Source organism: Rhododendron vialii, chromosome 11a (genome assembly GCF_030253575.1).
Source record: "Rhododendron vialii isolate Sample 1 chromosome 11a, ASM3025357v1".
NCBI classification, from domain to species: Eukaryota; Viridiplantae; Streptophyta; class Magnoliopsida; order Ericales; family Ericaceae; genus Rhododendron; species Rhododendron vialii.
Window position 1 is genome coordinate 16,281,568 of NC_080567.1, and position 24,044 is coordinate 16,305,611.

The following is a 24,044-nucleotide window of genomic DNA, read 5'->3' on the forward strand; positions in this document are numbered from 1 at the left end:
GGGACTTCTTCAACTTACAAACAAAATGCTCAGTCTCTGGCTGCTTGAACCCCTCAGGTTGTTCTATGTATATGACTTCCTCCAAATCACCATGAAGGAATGCCATTTTCACATCCATCTGCTCTAACTCCAGATCATAGCTAGCCATCAATGCCAAGATAATCCTGATTGACGTATGCCTCACCATTGGAGAAAAGACCTCATTAAAAACAATCTCCTTCCTCTGTGAATACCCATTTGCCATTAACCAAACCTTGAACTTTTCCCTCTCCTTTTCTGTTGCTGCCTCTTTCCGCTTGTATACCCACTTACAACCCACTGGCTTCTTTTCCTTGGGCAGTTCTTTCAACTCCCAAGTCTTATTCTTATGCAAAGACTCAATTTCCTCTACCATGGCTTCCATCCATTGGTCCCTTTCAGAACTCGTAATAGCATCCTGAAAAGTAGATGGATCCCCACTCGTAGTAGTCAATGCATAAGAAACCAAGTCATCAAACCCATACCTCATTGGTGGCTTGATAGTGCGCTTGGTTCTCCCAGCGGCCAAGCTTTGCTGCTGCTCCTACTGCTGCTGTTGATCAAGCCGTTCATCTGGCTGAGTATCACCTATATCAAAACTCTCCAGCTCAATCTGTACGCCCTGCTGTTTGTTGTTCACTTCCTCTGACTCAGAATTTTGAACCCTCTAATGTGCCTTGATCATAAAGTCCTCATCAAATACCACATCTCTACTGATCACCACCTTCTTTGTCTCTGAATCCTAAAGCTTGTACCCTTTGACCCCTTTTTCATAACCAAGAAAGATACACTGTCTAGACTTCGTATCAAGCTTTGACCTCTCATCACTGGGAACATGAACATAGGCCGGACACCCAAAAATTCTCAACCCTGTGTAGTCAATCTCTTTCTCTGTCCACATCTCCTCAGCTACCTTCCCATCCAAAGCAGCACTCGGTGACTTGTTTATAACAAAGCATGCCATACTCACTGCTTCTGCCCAAAAAACCTTCGGAAGTCCCGCATTCAATCTCAAACACCGTGCCCTTTCTGCAATGGTTCTGTTCATTTTTTTTGCCACCCCATTCTACTGTGGTGGCTTCCGAACTGTAAAGTGTCGCTGAATCCCATGTTCCTCACAAAACTTCAGAAAATGCTCATTCTTGAATTCTTTCCCATTATCTGTCCTGAGGCACTTAATCTTTTTCCCAATCTGGTTTTCCACTTCAGCTTTCCACACTTTGAACTTAGCAAAGACTTCAAACTTGTGCTTCATGAAGTACACCCAAACTTTCCTTGAAAAATCATCAATAAAGGTCAAGAAATACAGAGATCCTCCTTTCGAAGCTACCCTCACTGGCCCCCAAACATCTGAATGAACGTAGTTAAGAATTTCCTTCGTTCTGTGAGTTGCATTCCTAAATTGCACCTTACATTGTTTTTCCAGAACACAAAACTTGCAGAAATCCAATTTACACGATTTAACCTCTTTCGGCAGATTCCTCTTATGCAGTTCTAACATCCCACGTCTCCCATATGTCCCAACCGCATATGCCAAAGCATAGTATCATCAGTATCGTCTGTTGTAGTGGCAGCAGCTCCACCTACAACTGTACTCCCTACCAACTTGTAAATATTACTAGGAACTTTACAAGTCTTCATCATCACCATAGCACCCTTCGTTACCTTCATGACTCCACTCTCTGTTTTATACCCACAGCCATTGGAGTCTAAAGTTTCCAATGAAATTAAATTCTTTCTCAATTCTGAAACATGTCTAACATCCCCCAAAGTCCTCACAACACCATCATACATTCTGATTTTAATTGTGCCTATTCCTATGACTTTACACGATGCATCGTTACCCATAAGAACATTACCACAATCCACTGACCTGTATGTGTTGAACCATTCCTTGATAGGAGATATGTGAAAAGAACATGTTGAATCCATAATTCACGAATCTGCCATGTGATCTGAACTTGTTGAGACCGAAAGCATATCACCATCATCTGACTCCTGCTCCACAACGTTTGCAGAAGTTGATCCATCTTTCCTCTCCCCTGCCTTTCCCTTCTTTTTCCGCGGACAGTCTTTCTTCATGTGCCCCGGTTCATGACACCTGTAACACTTGAACTCAAACGTGCCCTCGGACCTGTTCTTTGACTGAGACCTCCCACGCCCCGAAACTGATTTACCCCTCTCATTCTTCCTGCCACGATCCCTGTACCCCTTAACCACCAGACCTTCACCTTGCAGCGATTCTGTTTGTTGCTTGCGTTGATTATACGCCAAAAGGGCTACAATGACTTCCTCTAGTTCTAGGGTTTATTTCCCCCAGAGTAAGGTTGTAACTAGGGTTTCGAGAGAAATCGGTAGTGAACACAGTAACATCAGCGCTTAGTCTTCCTCCTCAAACTTTACGTCAATCCGTTGCAGGTCGCTCACAACCTGATTAAACGTGTTGATATGCTAAATCAGATCAGCACCCTCGGCCATCTTCAACCCAAACAGTTTCTGCTTTAGAAACAGTTTGTTCGTCAACGATTTTGACATATACCTGCTCTCCAGTTTAGTCCAGACCCCAGCCGGCGATTCATCACCCAACACGTGATACATAACTTCGTCTGCAAGACACAGACGAATCGTACTCACCGCCTTCATCTGGAGTTCTTCCCAATCGTCATTAGACATGGCTTCTGGCTTCGCCTTCAATCCCTTATACAAGCCCTACTGCACCAACAGATCCTTTACCCGCTGTTGCCACAATCCGAAATTTGAAGTTCCATCGAACTTTGAAACAGACGAACTCGATGACATCGTTCTTCTGTGTGATCTAAAATAACTTGTAGCTCTGATACCACTTGTTAGGATCGACACACACGCACACACATGATTTACGAGTATAAACAGTAAAGAATCAACACAGAGATATACGTGGTTCCCCAAAATCGGGTACGTCCACGGGAGCGAGAGCGGCTGCTGTTCTGTATTATCACAGTATGAATTAGGGTTTACAACATAGAGTATTTATATTGACTCTATTCTAACCCTAATTTGGTATTTAGTCTGTATCCCAAAAATATCCCTGTACGAACCATACCGTACAACGCCCCCGCACCCCCCAATAACATATGACATAGTTATAACAATAAATGCAAGGAAAAATATTATCCATTGGATAATAAGTTAGTCTTACTAGCTAGTACTAGGATTTATTAAATAAATCACATCCTAAATTTTCCATGTGATTATATCTTTAAAGATATGTATATATGTACCTTATAATATATTACCCTAAGATACACTAAGTACATAATCTAGTTTTATAATAGAACATGTGCCAATTTGGACTATTTAATAAAGAATTTTGATCTTATAATTTTTTATTGGATACTTGGAAATCTTACTAGATTTCATGGTACTATTATTTATATACTTGGACGTGTGTGTGTGTGTGTGTGTGTGTGTGTGTGTATATAGATAATTGTATAATAAGAACATGTGTTTAATAGATTTGTTTATTAGGAAAATCTTGGCCTAGGAAATCTTAAAGATTATATAGTACCTTAAGTACATTCTTATATATATATATATTACTTGGATATGGAAGTACATATATATATGTAAGAGAGAGAGAGAGAGAGAGAGAGGAGGGCCGAGAGAGGGAGGGAGAGAGAGAGAGAGAGAGAGAGAGAGAGAGAGAGAGAGAGAGGGAGAGGGAGAGAGAAAGAGAAAGGAAGAGAGAGAGAGAGAGATTGGATTGTACCTTGATCTTCCATGATTTTCTTACATCCTTTCAATCTATGGTTATATATATCTCCAAGCAAAATCTATCTTCCAATGTCCTTTTATGTTCTTTTAATCACCAAATCTTGTACAACCCCTCCTTCTTTCCACCAATACTGCCAAAATCAAATCCAAAGTACTAAATCTAGCCATGCAAGCCTAGAACTAGGTAGAAAAGTGCAAGCAAACCCTTGATCTTTCAATCAAAGCATGACAAAAATCCAAAATAGGAGAGAGAGAGAGAGAGAGAGAGAGAGAGAGAGAAAGAGAGAGAGAGAGAGAGAGAGAGAGAGAGAGAGAGATATTCGGGTGAGAGGGAGAGAGAGGGCATGCTTGGCCTATAAATAGCAAGCTCATTCAAGCTTAAACTCACACCTTCGCTCTTTGCTCCAACTTCTCTCTAGAATTTCTAAGCTTTCCAAGTTCCAAAGTTCAAGTTTCTTGAGTTTCTTGAAATTCTTGAGAACTACCACCAAACCACCTCCAAAAACCACCCCTAGATATTTAAAGTAGCCTAGTTTAGTTAGCAAAGTTGTTTCTAGGAAGAGAAAATCTATCTCTCTTCCTTTCGAAGCAAACCAGAGCCGTTACGCCACCGATTCGCAAAACCGACCAACCGCTAAGAAGTAAGGTAGAGTCCCATATACGCTATCTCTAAGTATACGTAGAGTCCCATATATGTTATCTCTAAGTATATGTAGAGTCCCTTATCCACTAAACTCAACGTATAACATAGAACCGTATGTTGGAAAGTATAACGTAGAATCTTCTTATACCCTAACTTTAAGTATATAAGGTTATCTATCGCCTATAAGGTTTGAAATGCATGATAGTTAGTAAACTTATTATCGCTAATGGAAGTATGAGCATGTTGGAATAATCGACTTCTACTCTAATAAACATATGTTGTTTTGAATTTCCCACAAAGGAAAAAAGAACGGTTTTTCAAAAGACAGGACTTTATCATTGATAGAAGTATTCATATTTTGATATTTAGATGGTTATGTGCATGTGTTATGAATTGTTTGTATTACTTGTCTTGTTGTAAAGCATAAGTGATTTTCACTCCAAGGGCGTCCGTACATGTGGCGTTATGCTTTAAGTTGTGATTTGAGCATGATAAATAACATAGAGTTGGATGATCTTACTAGTTTAGTTTCAAGATTTCAATAAATGATTTATGTATACGTGAAAAGTCCTACCTCGGAGTCTATGCATGTGATGAGACACAAAAATCGAGAAAGTAGAAACATGACACCTAGGGTGTGTTAATGACAAGGTGTGTTTTGAAATCGCAATGTGGCCGGACTTGCCCATTGTGGGAATGTGTGTGTGTGTGTGTTCTAATGGAGATCCGGATTAGCAGAACCATTGCGAGGTTATGTGCGTTCCCATGGGAACCCGGAGCGGCGGAACCATGGTGAGGAATGGCTTAGTTATTCGTGGAGAGGAGTCAATGCAAATTTTGTGTGCCAATGGGAACCCGGTGCGGCGGAACCATTGTAAGGTTACTCGGGAGACTGAAACGGCGGAACCGAGATTGGATGTGTTAAAACGATTTTGAAAATGTTGATTTGGTAAGTGATAAATGGAGACACGATCCACGACGAGTCGCGTAGGAGAAACTCAGAAAATCATGGACAACAACGTTAGTTTGAATAGTAAATGCGAATGTGGCATTGTTAACTGTTAATGTTATGATTTAATGTTTGTAATTTAAGGGTTAGTGGGTATGGGTTTTTTATTGAGTCTTCGTAGCTTACGGTGTTACCTTTTGGTGATCCTGACATATTATATTGGTAGCAACGCTGGTATTATGTGTCAGATCTTATAGATGAACAGTGTGAACTCTACACCTTGGAGGCCTTTGGAGCTAAAGAGCTAGTTAGGATGGAGGAGCAGGCGGAGCTGTAGTTAGGAACCCTAGTTTTCCTCCCTTTTGTAATGAAAGTAATCTTATGGAGGTTATGATATAATAATGAGCCAGACTCTATTTAGATATTCAATAAAATTGTCTATTTAACGTTTCCAAAATTCGGGGCGTTACACTGCCTTTATTCCACGTGCTCTTCCATTTTATCTTTGGAGTATATAGGAAATCCTGGCAAAGTAACTTTAATTACTGTATTTGATTTTTGGTTTGTTTTGGTTTATTCAATTTAATTGTATGGCTATTTATCTTTCATTTTGTTAAATGATTTTCTCAAGTATTCAAGATCGGGTGTTTGGTTTCTATGATTTCAAACACTACGCCATGCAATAGTTTTTACAAAAAGTATAATTACGAAATGAGATAGTCTATCCTGAGAAGACAAATCGTGCCGAGACAAATTTAGTATAGTATAGAATCGAAGGCGATTAGTGACAGATCGTCCTTAGATTACCTAGTAGTCAGCCGATTAGTGACAGGTTGGCTGAGATTATTAATTAGAGTAAGAGACGGTCCGTGCCTAATCAACATAGACTGTGTCGATGATGAATTATATTTATCCTGCTGACAATACTTGTGGGGCTTGTAGCTACCATGGATCACAATTGAACTAATTGATTTAGACCTTAAACTAATGCAATACTATTGTTACAAAGCCATGATTGAATCGAAATTCCAGGACCTTCTCTATTTTATCTTAATCCTCCATTTTATTCTATGTTATTTCAATTTATGCATTTCGTATTCTAAAATCCAAAATCATCTTATCTTTTTCTCAGACAAAAGTAGAAGTTAATTTTGGCAATTGACAGACTTATTTCCCTGTGGATCAACCCGGACTCCGTCACTATGTTATGTAAATCTCTAGTTGTGGTTTCGTTAACGTAAATAAATAATCTAATTTGACGGCCGTTTGGTCATTTTCAACGACTGCCAAATGGCCGCATCAATCACCAGTCCCACTTCTTTTGTCCCACTCCCCCGTCGTCTCACTCCTCTCCGTCCGCCACGTTTCCACTCCTTGCTTCCCCTCTAATAGCGTTACGTACCCAGTTAAATCCTAACTCTTTTCCTATTTCCTTTTACGCATTGAGATTTTATATTGAAATTCTCTTCTATGGTTCTCATTGAAAGCTTTAAAGTCAAAAATTAATTATGACCCTTTAAAATAAATTAATTAGAAAAATAAGATCTTCATACCAGTTCAAATGGATTAAAAATTAGAACATTTAATTTTTTTTACTCTTATATATTATTAAAAAATTTGGTTAAAAAATTAAGTGTTCCAATTTTCACTACGTTCAGACCAGTGAAGATCTTATTTTTTTGGTCATTTTCTCCTAAAGGATCATAATTAATATTTGTCTCTAGAACTTTCATAATTAAATATTTGCTCTTCATTCCTATGATTCTCTTAGGGCTCTCATTGAAAACCCTAAAGTCAAAAATTAATTATAATTTGTTAGGATAAAATGACCAAAAAAAGAAGATCTTCGCACAGTTCCGAATGTACTGAAAATTGGAACACTTAATTTTTTTAACCATATTTTTTAATACTATATAAGAGTCTAAAACATTAAGTGTTCCAATTTTCAATCCGTTTGAATCGATACGAAAATCTTATTTTTTTATCAATTTATTCTAAATGATCATAATTAATTTTTAACTTTATTACTTTCCATGAGAACCCTAAGAGAACCATAGAATAAAATCCCAGTGCGTAAAAGAGAATAGAAAAGGAGTTAGAATTTAACTGGGTAAATAACGCTGTTAGAGGGGAAGCAAGAAGTGGATACGCGGCGGATGGCGAGGAGTGGGACAGAAGAAGTCAGACAGGTGATCCGGAGCCGGAGAAGAAAAGGAGGGGGGAGGACCCACCACAGAGCTTCTCTCTCTAGCTAGCTAGCTAGCTAGCTGCTTACTTCTTATTGCTCGTTAAAATGCTCAAAGTTTAATACAAAGAAGAAGAGCAATAAAATTCCCTCCCCACTCTAAGCCTCTGATCTTCTTCAGCTGTAGAGACATAAAGAAGGCCAAAAAAGCCTCTCTAAAATTGCGACTCCCAGTTTACTTTCGAGTGGGAACCCATTGTCTTACCGTTTTCACTGAATCGAAATGGATAGCACCTTCCAATTTTGTCTTCTGGGTAAAAGGTCTCCATTGTGACAGGTAAAAGCATCTCACATGGCAAATCGGTTTAGATAGTTGTCGGATTTGAAAAAATTTGTCATCTTTAGCCACATGTTTTAGAGTACTCTACAGTACAATAAAATTTTGGTCATTGATGTGTTTTGTCTATGCATTGCTAATTTAGCATGTATCGGAATTTTAAAAAAAGACCGTTATGTATCATATCAACCATTACGCAACAAAATTTTAGATCTCTGATTACCGTCATGTTTTTTACGCAATTCAAAAACCTGCTATGTATATTGCTCAACATTTAACAAAAAGAAGAGGAGAAAAATTTATTCTTCACTCTAAGCCTCTGATCTCACCTTCCAATTTTGATTTAGGAATTTGGTTTGTGTGTTTGCCCCTGATGCCATGATTCACCATTATGCAATCATAACAATAAGTGTAAAGAGGATAAAATTGATCACAAGAGCACTATTTTTCCATGGACGAGAAACCATCATGACGTAGATAAATGTTGCCAATCCCTTTGTACTCGCATTATCAATCCAACCAGTTAAACATCTCATTTACTTTAAGAGCGAGTCAGCGACGCGTAAAACATAGCAAATATCGACAAAACCAAAAATCAACAGCCAAAAAGTGTCATTTTAAGACCAAGTATTTTTTACACAAATTGCTATTCCTTTCACTCAAGACTTTTACCATTTCTTAAACTAATGATATCACATAGGATCATAACAAAGGCACTGAAGAACAGCAGCTGCAACAAGTCGGGAAAGCTAATTCCATTACATACACTAAAATCAAAAGCTGTGAAGTGCGAATTTTTCAACACATTCACATATTTCACACTAAGTTTTACAAAGAAAGAAAAGGGGGACACACAAACTAAAAGAAGAGCATAGCTCCCCTCGTTCATCTACACGTACTATGCTATACCCGAAGTACAAGAAATTAAGGGGAATAGATTATTGGGCACCTAATTTTAAAAAATAATACTTTGGATATTAAGAATACTTAAACGAATAAATTAATTTCCCTGTAAATGGTAACTTCTCTTTCTATGCCTGGTTGAATGAATATATCCAACCTCATAAAGTTTTATCACCAGAATTTGTATAGCCTTGTTTATCATCTGGAGTTCCGGTTAGAGGAATACCAGAGTTTCTTCTGACAAATTAGGATTTTCTCCTTTTCAAATCCTTTCTCGGCGTCTTCTTTACGGCATCCCCATCTCAGCCCTTTGGCAATGACAACGACCGCATCCACATAATAGTTGGATTCTCGGATTATCGCGTACCCTTTTGGCCTCAGGATCCTATCCATCTCCAAGAGCACATACTTCATCTCACACCTGCCAATATTCTCTAACCTCAGAACCAGAAGTCTTTGGCTTTCATAGCAAGAATCATTACAATAGTTCAGTTTGGAATTGTGAGTACAAAGAAACCCCAGTGACAAATGAGCTGCACCGTCTCCTAGATTATTGTGATCCACTTATCGGATATGCAAATGGAAAATGCAGAGGAAACTCGAGTATAAACTTTCTGCAGTAAACTTCATTGCCCTGAAAGACTAAATTTTGGCTATTAGCATCCAGTTTACTGTTTTGCTCTTTTGTTTCGGCTTTCCTGGAATTGTTTAGTCAACTAGATACTGTTACACTTGTTTTTTGGTGGGCGGGTAAGTATACATGTGTTGTTTCACAAACTAGATATCCTACTTGGTAACTACTATGTCTTCCTTTTTTACATTTTGATAAGCGGCAAATCTACTTCGGGTGTTAAGATTTTGCATCCAGAACATGTCATGTGCTAATGTTTCCCAAAAGGAACTTAGAGCATAAAGCAAGTAATCATGCATAACCTTAAATTCACTACTGGAACCGAGACAACTTGACATGTCATGTGCTAATGTTTCCCAAAAGGAACTTAGAGCATAAAGCAAGTAATCATGCATAACCTTAAATTCACTAATGGAACCAGGCAACATACTTGAACACAGAGAGACTTACCTATGGCTTTCAGCAGTAAAAAGACCATCAAGATGGAGGAGATCATATGTTCGAGGATACGTTGAGAAAGCCTCACACCTACCAACCAAGCAACAATATAATTAAAGAAGTGTCAGAATATTATGCAAAGACCGATAAAGTAAATGAAGCAGCCCAGAAGTTAAGAGTAATTAGCCAGTAGTCCAGGAACAACAACTCGGCATGCTGACAAAGTGCTCCCTGACCAATATGAGTATCAATCATGGAACGGTGGGTCTACTGAATGTATACTTTTACCCTTGCCCTTGTTGCTCAGAGTACCTAGTGCACATGCCATGGTGGTGCTTCAGGACTACTGCATAATTTCCCATCCGGATAGCCCCCTATATGAATGCATTGGAATTACCAGTCATGATAGGTTCCAATGAGTCCCCTGTCATACACAACAGCAAGTGTATTAGAAGCATAGGAAGATACGACATTCATCACCCAAAGGGGATCACCAATCAAAGCCGCAGCAAAACCACCGTAAAGTGTATTCATGTCCATCACATTTCTTATCTTATCGCTCCCAATTGCCTGTACCAATTTCTTATAGTGCTTCGCTCGCACCTTCCACATACTATTATCGCGCCTGAAGGAACCAACACTGCCACCACGGATATCAGCCACCCGTTCGGGCCCTACATGCAATCGTTCGGGCCATTTGGGAAGGGATTTCAGGTCTTTCTTGAGCTTAGGGTTTGGAATGACAACACAAGGACGGAGTGGAGTGTACCATGCCGAATCCGGCTCTGTGCCATCGTCACACTTGGGTGGGTAGGCATCTGGGATGGCGAGCTTAGAATAGCAAGTGTTGTCTTTTGATTTTTGCCACACGGCGATGTCATCCTTTTTGTTGTACAATGTGAAGCACATTGAAGTAAGCAAATCCTGCAACTTTTCGTAGTCGGATTTCTGGTCTTCAATGGTTGTGTTCCAGCCTCTCCAACGGTTTTCATAGTTCACAGGAGGACCGGATAGAATCCAGAAGCCTCCAGGACGGAGTATGCGGTGTATTTCTAGAAGGTAGATCCCACCTGAAAAAAATTATGATTTTGATCTGGTTATGAAAACTTGCTATAGCAAATCATGAAAGACAAGCAGCCTTTAACTATTTATACAGGGATAATTCAACAAGCACTCTGTCTACGTAATAAATCAAATTATCAAGTGGAAGAAAACTGAGAATGTGATGGGGATCACATAAGAGACCCAAGAACACCAGCACGTACATGAGGTGTGGACGAAAGCATTAATAGTTATTAGTCTTTGATTTATTTAATTTAAGGAAGCGAATATGTTATTTAGGAATTTATTGCTCATTTTATTTTGAAAACATGTTTATTTTAAGTTTGGCTAGCCTATAAATATGAGGCTTGTTACATTCATATGGTACTTTCGACATTGAGAATAAAGATTGAGTAAAGAATTAGGGTTTTCTTTTCTTTGGCTTCTTTTATTTTATTTTGTGGGTTCAATCTCGCCGCCCGTCCAGCATCACTATGTCATTCCTGTTGTTGAAGTGCAAACCAACAGTCTGGACAGATAATGAAGGTTATGATCGGTTATAAAAGTCACAAATAAGTGAAATATCAAAAATGCACCACTAAACAAAATAAATTCGGAAAGAAACAAGGAAGTTGATGCACAACAAAGCATAGATACGAAGGCTATATTTCCCCCTTTTTAACAAATAATTGACCTTTTGTCTTTTTGATAGAAACTCAAACTGAATTGGTGTTCTTTAGATTTTTTAGTTGATTGTGTTGCCAGGTCAAAACTAGAACTGCTAGTATGAGTTGAAAGAGATTGATACCAAATTCTGTCCATGGGATAAGACACCTTGAGCAATGAGCCATATCGAATGAGTTTGACGGGAACGGAAGCCTCTGAGTAGAAATGATGCCCAGAATTGCAGGAATTCCACGTTCCAGAGCAAATTGAACTTGAGCCTCGTGATTATCTCTTGGAGCAAGGGAGACTGTTAGAATTCCACGATCTAGTAGATCACCTCCCCAGCTAGCAACCTATTGATTGAACAATGTAAAGACGGATTGATTTAAATATTCAAGAAGTACTACGAATATGATAGTGGTGCGGTAGCCAAATGGTAGCCACAATGTACTCCCATGCATTTAACAGGTTTCAAATCTCACTAACTACATCTAACAATGCTGACTTTCGATGAGCCAAAAAAGTACTACATATATGACCTACTATATTGTCATCTTTGTTACTGCTTCAAAGCTCAATCACAATGTTCTACCCAGATTCAAGCACTTATCTACAGAGAGTTTTTTTTTGGGTACTTAAACGGAGGTGCAGGTATGGTACCCGTCACTTATACCTGGGAGTATTGCCCCGTAACAGCACCCCACTATCTGTCAGGACCTGCCGCATCTATGCGGGGACAGAAGCTAAAGTCCCTGTCCCACCACCTGTTGGTGGTTTTAGGAGAATGTTTAGTCCAATAAGGGGCTATGGAGTTTTGAACATGGGCCCTGTGGCCCCTGTCCAACCAGGTCCTGAGTTTCTGCCATTGAAACAACCTCTCATTGGTCATAGAACATCTAATTATCAGTTGATTGTGTACAGAATAAAAAACTGTAGACCCTTGTATTCATTCAATAAGATCCATCATTGATGTAAATTTGCTGAAGAAGAAGTGCTTCAGTCAAGGGCGGTGCCAGAAAGGTAGAAACCAATGTCAAAGGGTTCGGGTAGCAAGGTAACTCATGGTCCTCACCCCATCTCTTTAGCATCTGGACCAATGACCTTTAGGTATGACCCGAGAGGTTCTAGGACATGGGGTTATGGGGTTAGCAGTTAGCTACTTAGCTTACTAATGTAGGATCTCATAGGGTCTGGTTGAACCAGAAGTGGGTGAAAAGCTGCTTCTTTCATGTGTAAGAGGGTTGAATAAACAACCCAGAGGGTGCATGAGACTGACCAACTGCTTTGATCACTCAATTTCTTAACACGTATTAGGATATTCAGTCTTGCTAACCTCCGCCTAGTAGGCAGAGGATAATATGCCAATAATTTCAAACAAGTTTGGATATTAATGCATATCTCATGGATATTAATACATTTTCACGAATATCAATACACTTTTCTCGAATATCAATGCACTTTTTACCTATTATCCTATACCCTTTGGGCGGAGGTTAGAATAATCCTAGGATATTTTAGGAGTTAAGTGGGTCCAAGTGAACCCCCTGGTTGGAATATCACACTGCCCTTGGTTTCAGTGGGATCTAAACTTGGAGTGTACTTCCTAATTAACAACAGTAATCCCTCAAAACTAACAGAATCGCTAAAAGGATATTTCCTTGCATTAGCTTGTATTAAAAAAAAAATTACATTTCAAATGCATATTCCTAAAGCAAATAGAATACCAGCTAAGGTATCACGTGAGCAATAAAACTTGTTCGTGTCGTGCGGCCAACTGATTTTGAAAGAGAATAAAGAAGACTAAAATAAAACGAGACTCACCCCACATCCAGTATCGATGGCAGTTCGAATGGTCCCATCGTGCATTTCTGGGATCAGATCTCGCATCAAATCAACGTAGGCACTAACACCATTGGGGAACATAGTACCCCCACCAGGGAAACGGAATTTCTCCCCTTCTTTTCGCAGCCAGTGCTGGTTAGACTTCTGCTTGTTGATCCAATCATAAGGAACATTCCTACAATCAGACCCTACCGATTAGTTCCATAAGATTCATGCAAAGGCAAACCAGCTTACAAAGCCTGCACAACTCCTAAGCATAAAAATGCCAAACAATGAATGTTACCTGTACCAACATTCATCCCTACTCTTCGGCCATTTGATTGGCGTCTGGTACCCATCTGGTGGGGGAACCAAGCATTCCTTTTTCTCGAATACAGGAGGACAATGGCGTTCCAAGAAAGATAGCCGATGAACACTATACTTCTTCCACCTCTATAACAACATTATCATGTTATGTTTGTAACCACTATTTAGCAAAAAAGAGATCTGTAAGAGCATCTCAAATGCATAATGGGTAACAGTACACGACATGCTATTCGTCAAGTGCCAAATTCAGTTTAATTTGTTGGCCCTATTACAAGAGAGAACAAACTGTGGCATAGCCAAACCTTTTGTGGCAATATGGAACAAAATCGAACATTTCCAAAATTTGGCATATCATGTACCAGGTACATTGGAGCAACAAGAAGATAGAGAATTACCATTTTTAACCCTTTGCCAACCTGTTTGCAATGTGAATTAGAGATAATCTAAGAGCAATAGCCATCAGAAAATACCTTTGGATCAGTGCATGGAGTGTAATCTTGATAGTCAGAGCTGCACTCAGGGAAGGAAATAGGCTTAATTTGGATATGGCCAGAGCCAGCATTGATTTCAGATTGAGATTCAGCATCTTCAGCAATGTCTTTAGAAACATAGCCATCCTTCTCAGAACAGAATATGCCACCGAGATAGAATGAAAACCCGCATAGCAAAACAAGCAGAATCGCCATGGTGACTACCCTGGAACTTTTATCTGGGTGTGAAAATGGCTTTCCATCTTTGTGCTTCATTGTCTCAGAACCAAGCAACAATCTGCACATATGCAACACAAAGTATTGGAATAAGATTTCAACAAGAATAATTGGAGCCACATTTTAGTTTGAATTTCCCCCAATGGGCTGTTTGATTGCAAAAAGAGAGACAACAGAAAGCAGAAATCTTGGAAAGTGGAAACCTATGATACCCACTACAAACCCAATTCACCATAACATCCCAAGTTTTGATTATTTGCCTGCCCCATCACAATCAAGCAAATCTATAAGAGAAAGTAGTTGCACTGATTGTGCTGTGAGGTATTTTGTATATTTATTGTGCCCTCAAAATTACAGTGTAGGAAACATGTATATCTTGTGTTCTGTGTGATTGCTTGTCTTTCTTTGTTTGTCTTGATGAAAATCGTATTGTGGTTGAATAGCATATCGGAATAAGAGAGAAGCCAAAACCTTAAAGATAATCTAACAACAATGCAAGAACTTTAGATCATTATATAGCTGAACTGCTGAAGAACTGATTACTTTTTAATCAAAACCCCTCAGCAATTGATGGAAAACACAAGGATGCACAAATTGCAAAATCCCAGATCGGCATCACAACTAATGAAAAAGAGTGGTTTGTAGATGGATCAGTTGACAAAGAGTATATGATTCCACTAAACGCAAAGGAAAACAGAAGGGAAAGCAAATTAAGCCAGAAGCAACAATCAAAGTCAAAACAAAAACAACTTAAACAAGGGGTTTACTGCAGATCTAATGGTCAAAACCCACCAGTAAAATGACTTTGAAAAACTTGTAAAAACTAGAAAAAAATCTGAAAGCAACTGCCGACATGCTCCCCTTTCCATGTCACTTAAACCTTTATACCTTCCCACATGATAGTGGGCCCCACCCCAATGAACCAAGTCACCCCAATTGAGGAGGGGCCCTCACACCCACCAAATCAGGAAAAGTTGCAAGAAAAATGAACCAATCAACAGTCACCAAACCATGCAAAAGCCAAAAGCACATGGAGCAGAAAGCATTAGATATACATAAAAGTATATATACATCCAGGTAGACTCTCTATATTTCCAGTGTGAAGATAATATGATATTGAGAATCCAATAGAAAAAAGCAAAAAACAATCACACCAACACGAGGATACAAGATCTACACAGATTGGCAGCCTGCGTACACGGCACATCAACATTGAAGGAATTAAAAACTCATTATATCTTAAAACAATGCTTTTATGGCAACTTCAGTGTCACTTGACTAATTCCTGAGACCGCCCACTAGCGGCGCTTCTTAAAATCAGAACAAAGTCTCGTACGGACTACCATTTGTTCCTGTATGGACTATCCACAGAATCACCAGAATTGATAGCACCTAGAAAGTTTCAAACTTGAAATCCGTTAGGTGGTAAATTATTGGGAGAATTTACTCAGGGCCAATGACTTTGGTTTTGTGCATAATAAAGATTACAATGCTCAAGCTGCTCTCTATCCCCTACAGAACTCCTTCCGCTAAGGACATCATAATTTCATAAACCATTGTATTACTTGACAGTTGATTCCAACCGTTCAGTGTTTTCGTTTTTCTTCTGAAGAATCCACACCGAAACAATCCAACAGAAGCCAAAAGCACATAGCTCCAAAACATACCCACCAAATAATTGCATATAGTTCTGAGAAGGATGATGAAATCTAAGAAATTAAGCAAAGGATTCTCTTTATATGTATACACCATGTGGATGTATTAAAAGAAAATGACACCTTAGGAATTGGATACAGAAATGAAGGGGATTCAATTTTTCTTAGGAGAACCATTTGGGAACACCCAAATCTTGTGTTCAGTAACAACAATCAGCTGAAAATAAGATCACAAAACAGAAAAGAAAGGATCCCATTGTCCAAAAACAGATCTGCTGCACAAAATTAAAGAAAACCCAAATGGCGAAAAATAAAAACTTGGCAAAGAATGTTACAGCTCAGAAAACGAGAGAGAGAGAGAGAGAGAGAGAGAGAGAGAGAGAGACTAGTACCTTCTTTCTGGGTATGAACTTCGGGGTTGTGATATTTATTTATGTTCAGACAAATTGAAAACACTTAATGTGTTCTCCCCAAAATCTGTTCCAGCTGTTCCAGAATTGAAACTAGGTAGATGGGTTTGGGAGATCTGTCTCATGCAAGAGAGAGAGAGTGAGATCTGGCATAAAAAACTCTCACCCCACACAGGCATACAGAGATAGAGATATAGCCATTTATACAAAAAACTGGGCCTTTGCTTTTCTGCCTCGCTGTCTTCTACCTTGGTTTTTATCACTATTTTATCACTATTAAGTACGAAGACACCGTTCAAGATTATTTCGCATTGATTTCCTCTCTCTGTCTCTCTCTCTCTCTCTCTCAGCTGTACTTCTCCATTCCTTTTTGTTTCTTTTTATCTGTGAATTTCAGCTCTTCTGGTAGAAGGCAAGACCTGACATTTACTCCAACAATTTTTTTTTTCTTTTTTGACTGGGCTCCAACAATTATATTTGGAACTCCAATTTTATTTATTAGCATTTTATTTTATATCTCGATCATGTGAGAGTGCAAAACAAAAAATAAAGTGTCAGTAGCAAAATGACATCCCTAACATTTTTTAAGGAAAAAAATATAAATGAATAAAGATAACTACAAGAGATATGTCTATTCATGTTAAACAAATTGACATGACCAAACCAAAATGGTATGACAATTAGAGGGATTCGGGATATTATAGTGCACCTCCGCATTACACGTCTAGTACAGCCAATTCGGTCGTCCATCTCAGCAATAGACTGCTCGGATTTTCATCCGAACAATGGACGACTTGGATTTGTAAGAGCTCGGATTAAATCCGAGCCCTTCATATCAAGATGAACGGTCGGATCCGTCGCACTACACCATACAATGCGGCTGCAGCACTACAACAACTCTCAATCTCAATTAGAGACAAACATATAGACATAGTTATTATGAATGGATGGAATTTTTGGTTAACAATCATAATCCATGCCTATGTAGAGGCAGGGGTTCTACCAATTTCAAGACATAAGTAGGACAATTCTATTTATTCTTTAGAATTATCTCCTATATTTATTTTATACGGACTTGCAAAATTTGGAGGTGGTCTCTCTTCTTTAGGCTGTGTTCTTTTGCACTTAACTTAAATTTAAAAATTGTCTTTATTTGAATTTTTTTCACATTTGTTAGTTTTACGGCAAACTTTTGTGGATTATTGATTTGTCTCGACGAAAGGAATCGAAAAAGTAATTTTTTTTGTTACTTTTTCCGATTTCTTTCATCGAGATGAATCAATAACCCACAAAAATTTGCCGCAAAACTAAAAAAAGTGAAAAAAATTTAAATAAGAACAAAATTTTCAAATTTAAATTAAGTGCATGATGTAGTCCAATCCTTAAGAATGGACTTCATTATTTTTGGAGACGACTTTGCAATTAACACAGTGTGCACTAGATTCACACAAACTGGTGTCGGTGAATATTTTTAATGTGCCTTGAAGCAACCATTTATTTTCTCAATTTTATTCCCTTCTATCAAGTTTAGAGAATTTACACCAACAAAGAGGAATATCAAATGAACATGTCAGACTATATTTTAAGACTTGATTATATTTTAATTTATAGAGCACAGCACGATTGTGGTGTCCTAACCTAAGTCACGTAATTTGTATAGGTCTACTTGAGCGAGCTTTGTTCGTTTTAGAGTTTTAGAATCTTAAGCACGATTTTTAATAAATTTTTTCAATCTATTTCTCTATTCATTATGGGAAATGATTTTGCCACTCCCCTGCAAATGTATTTTTATACAAAAATACACTTGCAGGGAAGTGCCATTAATTTAAAAGAAGAAGGTAAAATCAGTACAAAAATATACTTGCAGGGAAATGCCGTTAATTGAAAAAAAGAAGAAGGCAAAATCAGTACAAAAATACACTTGCTGAGAAGTGCCGTTAACCAAAAAAAAAAGGGCAAAATCAGCAGCCTTCATTATTCTAAAAAATTTCTTAAAAAATCCAAACCGACAGTTAATGGTAAGGAAAGGACAGCATTTATCTTTCATTTTTTTCATGGCATTTCCCCTTGTCATTGGATAAAGTAATATCTCACCGACGACACATATGTGTGTCCATTTTTTTAATGTTTGCTTGGACTCCTGGACCGTTGTCGCATTTAATAATACGTATGATATTAAACAAAAAGTCGTGAATCTTTGTAATTCTTTGACTTATTTGTTAAAGACAATAAATAGAGGGCATTTGTGGAATCGAATCTGGAAATGAAGCTCTCAGTGTACTAAGTGAGGAGTGAGTTTATCATGGGCAAAATTCCTTTGGGATCCGGTTTCCAAGGATGTATAATCCAATCTGAATAGTTTATATTGACGATTAATAGTTTTGCGATCACTTAAATTGCACCTCTGCAGTCTGAACTTGAACCGCAGACAAGCCATATCCTTCCTTTACTATGAGTGTGCTATAATTTAAAATTTCAATTCTACCATCATTCTATTCAGGTTAATTCTAAATCAATACGATCGAGCATAACCTCCAGTGGTTGCAAGATTTGGGATGGTTGGCCTCGTGGGATTTGAATATGCGATTTCATAGACAAACACTTATTACTTTCTCGTGCCCACTTTGCCAACCCTAGGTTATATACCTATTCATGTTTTCTCTTGTTCTCCTGATCAACTAAACAAATGAAGGAAATTATTGGCTTCCTTTCTTTATTTCCTTTTCCTTATGATTTCTGTCCTTTTATTTCTCGAGATAGATGTAAGATTACCATTCTTAACAGTAAGGTAAATTTACTGGTCTAAAAATTACTTTTACAGAGAAATATATTGCTTCTTCCAAAATGGTCCACGATTTCCAAATACTAATAGGTATATTCATTCTTTTGGCAACTTAAGTGGCTGGGCATCTTACACGCACTTTAACTAATTTCGGAAAACGAATCTCACCACTTACTTGCTAGAGTTCCAATTAAAAACAAAATAAAACTCTATTCGGACCGACGGCATGTATAATGGTATCGAGAATACGGACATAGTGAAAGTTGGTCTACCTTTTTGAATATGGCACTTCCACAGATTGACCAGGACTTTTTAGATCACTAGAGTTGTAAACTGTGGACCCAAAATATTTGACAAAGTGGGGAGAAAGAATTGTGAGCTCTATAATATATGTACATGCTTGACTGATATATGTTATATGTGTACTGAAATTGTTTTTTTTTTTTTTGAAAACGATAGAAATGCATTGATGACGGAAATAAGGTTTATAGATTACAAGGGAAATGAAAACTCTCTCTCTCTCTCTCCTAAAACCCAAAAACTTACATAACCATGTAATGAACCACAATGAATTGGAATCGATTAATTTGTCTGTGTATGTATTTGGAGTCTGTAGAGAAAAAAGTATATACTCCAAGATATAAGAAGAAAGAGAAAAAAAAAAATTAAGCAAAGATTTTGGCTTCTCTGCTCAGATAGAAAAATGAAAAGAAAGGACAAACCCAGTCCACGAGGCTCTAGCCATTGTAGGGTCTGGGTACGGGTTGATGTTTTCGTGATGTTTCTTCTAGTATTATTCTTGCTCTTACGTACCCAGCGTACTATAAGTTACTCCATAATTAATCTAAGTTGCATAAATTGAGTGGGCGTGTACGAGTGAGAGTGAGAGTGTGAAAGCGTCTTTGAGATGAATCCCAAACTACTTAAATTTGCAAGAGTGAAAACTGAGAAACGCAAACGCAAAACATTTTGAAAGATTAGGCACAACCTATTTTGGCCTAATAAGCCAAATGACTTTTTTTTGCCCTTATTTAATTTTTTTTTGCATTTATTAGGTTTTCTTCAATTTTTTTTATGGATTATTGCTTTGTCATGACGAGAGGAACAAAAATAAAAAATTACGATTGAAACCCAATTTTTTTAATAAAGACAAACATAAGCCAATTTTTTTGTCATTATTCAAAAAAAAAAATTTGAGTTTCGATCTTATTTTTTTACTCTTATTATTTCTTTCGTCATGACGAAACAATAATTTACAAAAAATCGATAAAAAACGAACAAATGCAAAAAAAAATTTGAATAATGACAAAAAAAAAGAAGAAGCTATTTAACTTATTAGGCCAAAATAGGCGAATATATCCGAGTTATCATAGCAAATCATATATCACTGCGACTGCCGACCACTTTATTTTCCTAAAGTTCAAAATTAAACAAAATAAAAATAACAATAACAATATTATTTTTGTTAGTAATAATAGTGATGATGGGTCGTGGTCAATCCGGTGGAAAGACATTAATAAAAGTAGTTGGGAGATTAGAGCACTACTACAACATTTAATTAATGCTACAATTCCATGTTATCATCACCATTTACTAAATACCCATCTTAACCGGCACCCATAATAGCTGGGGACCTGGGAATCCTATACTGTAGGGGTATACTACTAGAGTGGTATTTTGCGATTTGAGTCGTCTATCTCTATAATTAATAGTTCGTTTGTACAATACATTTTGCAAATATGAATTATTAAAAATATTTTTGGAGGGCTTAAAATTGCGACTGCATTACAAGGTCCCCGAGTTCGGATAGGTGGAGCCTAGTATTATGACATGACGGAGAAAGCCGTGTCCTCTTACCATCACTTTTTAGGCCCGTTCCCCGAGTTCGGATGTGAATTGGCAGGATATATTTGAAGTAGCGAACACTATCAATTCGCAGCTCTTTGAATCTCAAATAAATCTATTAATATATTCTAGCTAGCTAGCTCTACAAATCAAGTACTAGTGAGTATGTTGAAATTGACATTTAGAAACGTGATTTTTCGGATCTAGTTTCAAAAATAAGTCTAATTTAGCGTGTGATTTTTTTGTTTAATGTACAGGCGGTTCAAACTTAAAAGAGAGACAACACTAAGCTAAAATAATGAACAACTTTTGCTTGCTTGGTTGATTTTTGATGACATTATTTTTTTTAAATGAGTTGTGAAATTTCTTTTTGTTAGCTACCCTTAGAGACGCTTTAACGCAACTCTCTCTCTCTCTCTCTCTCTCTCTCTCTCTCTCTCAAGTTTGAGGTAATGATATTGATGAAATTCATGCCCTTGTTGAAAGGGGGGGAAAAAAAAAGACATGGTGGCAATGATCAAGTGGTTACTGTACAAAGTTTGAGGTAATGGTATTGATGAAATTCATGCCCTTGTTGAAAGGGAAAAAAAGAAAAAAGAAACATGGTGATTGGTGACAATAAAGTGTGATGAGAGAGAGAGAGAGAGAGAGAGAGAGAGAGAGAGAGAGAGAGGAATTAAATGGGTTCACATGGGTAGGTGATCCTGAAAATGGTCCAAAAATCCAAGCGCAACGAACATGTTTCCTTATAGCCAAAAATAATGTGAAGAAAGAAAAAGGGATAAGAAGCCGACGGTGCCGAATTGCTCGTGATCGTTATTCAACGCGTTATGTGGATAGTACAGCATGGGTTATGTTAATCATTCTTCAACACACCGCAATTACGGGAGAATCACAAAATCATCGATTGGGAGCGGAGACGAGATTTATCGACAGTGGAATCAACGCTTCAAATTATCTATAATTTGCTATGATAGCAAATGAGCCTTTGCAGTTGAATCTAGCTCGTCCGTTTATCTAGATAATCAATGACTCAAATTTGTTAAAGCATCTTACTGATGAGGTAAATACTATTGACAAATTTGAACAATTCAAAATACTTTGAGCGATCACTTTTGAAACACTGCAGTTCAATTTTGAACCACAGACAAGCCATATTCCCCATGAAAATGACTGATATGATTCCCATGTGCCATGTTCATGCTTTCCCATTTCCCACTTTTTTGGGCTGTTTTTTTCTTGCTACTAGGAGTAGTACACTCGTAACCGGCCTGGGACCCTGCCAAGCAGGTCCCGCTTAGCAGCGGTGCCGAGTGCATCTGGACCGTCCATCTCTGCAATCAATAATTCATATTAAAAATAAACTTTTTCAGGAAAGAGTTTACGCTTAGGCAATCCCGATACGCTTGGCACCGCTACCAAGCACAGGCAGCATCTCCCAATAAACACATTAGGCAAGAATATTATTAATTTTTTTTTTATCCTGAATGTTTCTAGATACACAGTTATTATTTTTGTCTTTTTAACTCCACATATGTTAAATGCAACCCAACAGTCAAAGGAACACCAAGAGTTGAGTTTTGTTTGACTCATAAGGGTGTGTTTCACAAAATAAAATAATAAAGACTTATTTTTTAAATAAATATAAATGTGATGCATTGTAAGATAATGACCTGTTTCGTAAAACGAAAAATAAGTAGTTAAAAAAAATAAGAACTTTAACGGAGTGGGGTCTAAGTATGCTTTTTGGATAAAGTAGAACAGAAAACTAGAGTTGGGGACTCTGCTTTGAGTTGATTTCATTTGAGCATTTCGCGGCCGCTTATATAATTTTAACCGTACACGATTCAAAGGAGAAATGAGAGATATTTTGCTCACCCCATAAAAATTACTACTATTAATTCTTTTCTTTGCAAAGAATTTGCATGACACATCCGGAGGAGTGTCGGTAAGGGAAAATGTGGCTAATTTGGTTGTTTCCTCGATTTTGTTTTCCACACTACCACTGATATGATGTATTTCATAAACCTAGGGATAGATCCACGTTGAGCGCAAGATATGATATACGGGGTATTTCATTTAACTCCTCAAAAATTGCACTATTGGGCCATTGATATATGAAATTATCAAATCTATCGTTCTTGTAAGTCTCATAAAAATATAAAAACAACCCTTTAATCGATGTGTTTTAGAACTTTAATTCCTAATTAAATTCCTAGGCAAATATTTCTTTGCATGCTTTTGACATCTTCAAATTTATGCATTGCTTGCATGCGAGGTTTCACACCCAAACTAATTCACACCCATTTACAAACCCCCACACACTACATGCATGCAATAAGTTTAGAACTACATCCAAATTTACACTTATTTACATACCCACACACATAAGTAACCACACCCATGTGTGTAAATGCGTGTGTGATTGAGTGTGGTTCTAGCATTATTGTACAAGTGTGTGAGTGTGTAAATGCATGTGTGATTGGAGTGTTGTTCTAGCATTTTTGTTCAATATAAGAAGAAAAAACTACCCCAAACCTATAAAACTTGAACTCAAAATTATAGTAGTATTGTACTTGACAGGAAGAAAATATTTTCAAGTTTACGGTTGGTAAGTGTCCATCAACCACTGCATGAACAAAATATGTTTTCCTTGAACAAAAAGAGAAATTAATGTAGTGATTCTACATTAAACTTCAAGTCAAATGTATCTTGTTCACGTGGGTGTCTGTCATTGTCCAATCAAATCTCATTTTTGGCACAAGAGTGTGTCCTACTAATTAAAATAAATACTTATTTTTTAAATTAAAAGTGATGCATTACGATAAAATGACATGTCTCGTAAAACAAAAAATATGTATTTACTTAAAAAAAGAATCTCAGCAAAACAGAGCATAAATAAACTGGATAAGCTAAATAAATGAACAGGTCAT

The 24,044-nt window shown here is 37.6% G+C and overlaps 1 protein-coding gene across 2 annotated transcripts; it reads right to left on the reverse strand.

The window, feature by feature from the left end:
• Positions 1 to 8,616: 8,616 nt before the first annotated feature.
• On the reverse strand, positions 8,617 to 16,813 carry LOC131306643 (probable methyltransferase PMT21). Of its 2 annotated transcripts, none has more exons than XM_058333026.1 (8): positions 14,891 to 16,813; positions 14,183 to 14,480; positions 13,690 to 13,838; positions 13,386 to 13,581; positions 11,707 to 11,917; positions 10,255 to 10,927; positions 9,870 to 9,947; positions 8,617 to 9,209 (listed from the first exon to the last, which is right to left on the reverse strand). In XM_058333026.1, the coding sequence occupies exons 2-8, from the start codon at positions 14,456 to 14,458 to the stop codon at positions 8,987 to 8,989; spliced, it is 1,806 nt and encodes a 601-aa protein (XP_058189009.1). In that variant the 5' UTR covers positions 14,459 to 14,480; positions 14,891 to 16,813; the 3' UTR covers positions 8,617 to 8,986. The 2 variants fall into 2 exon arrangements, with proteins under 2 accessions (XP_058189009.1, XP_058189008.1); XM_058333025.1 differs by having other exon boundaries at positions 16,003 to 16,118.
• Between the last annotated feature and the right edge of the window lie 7,231 nt (positions 16,814 to 24,044).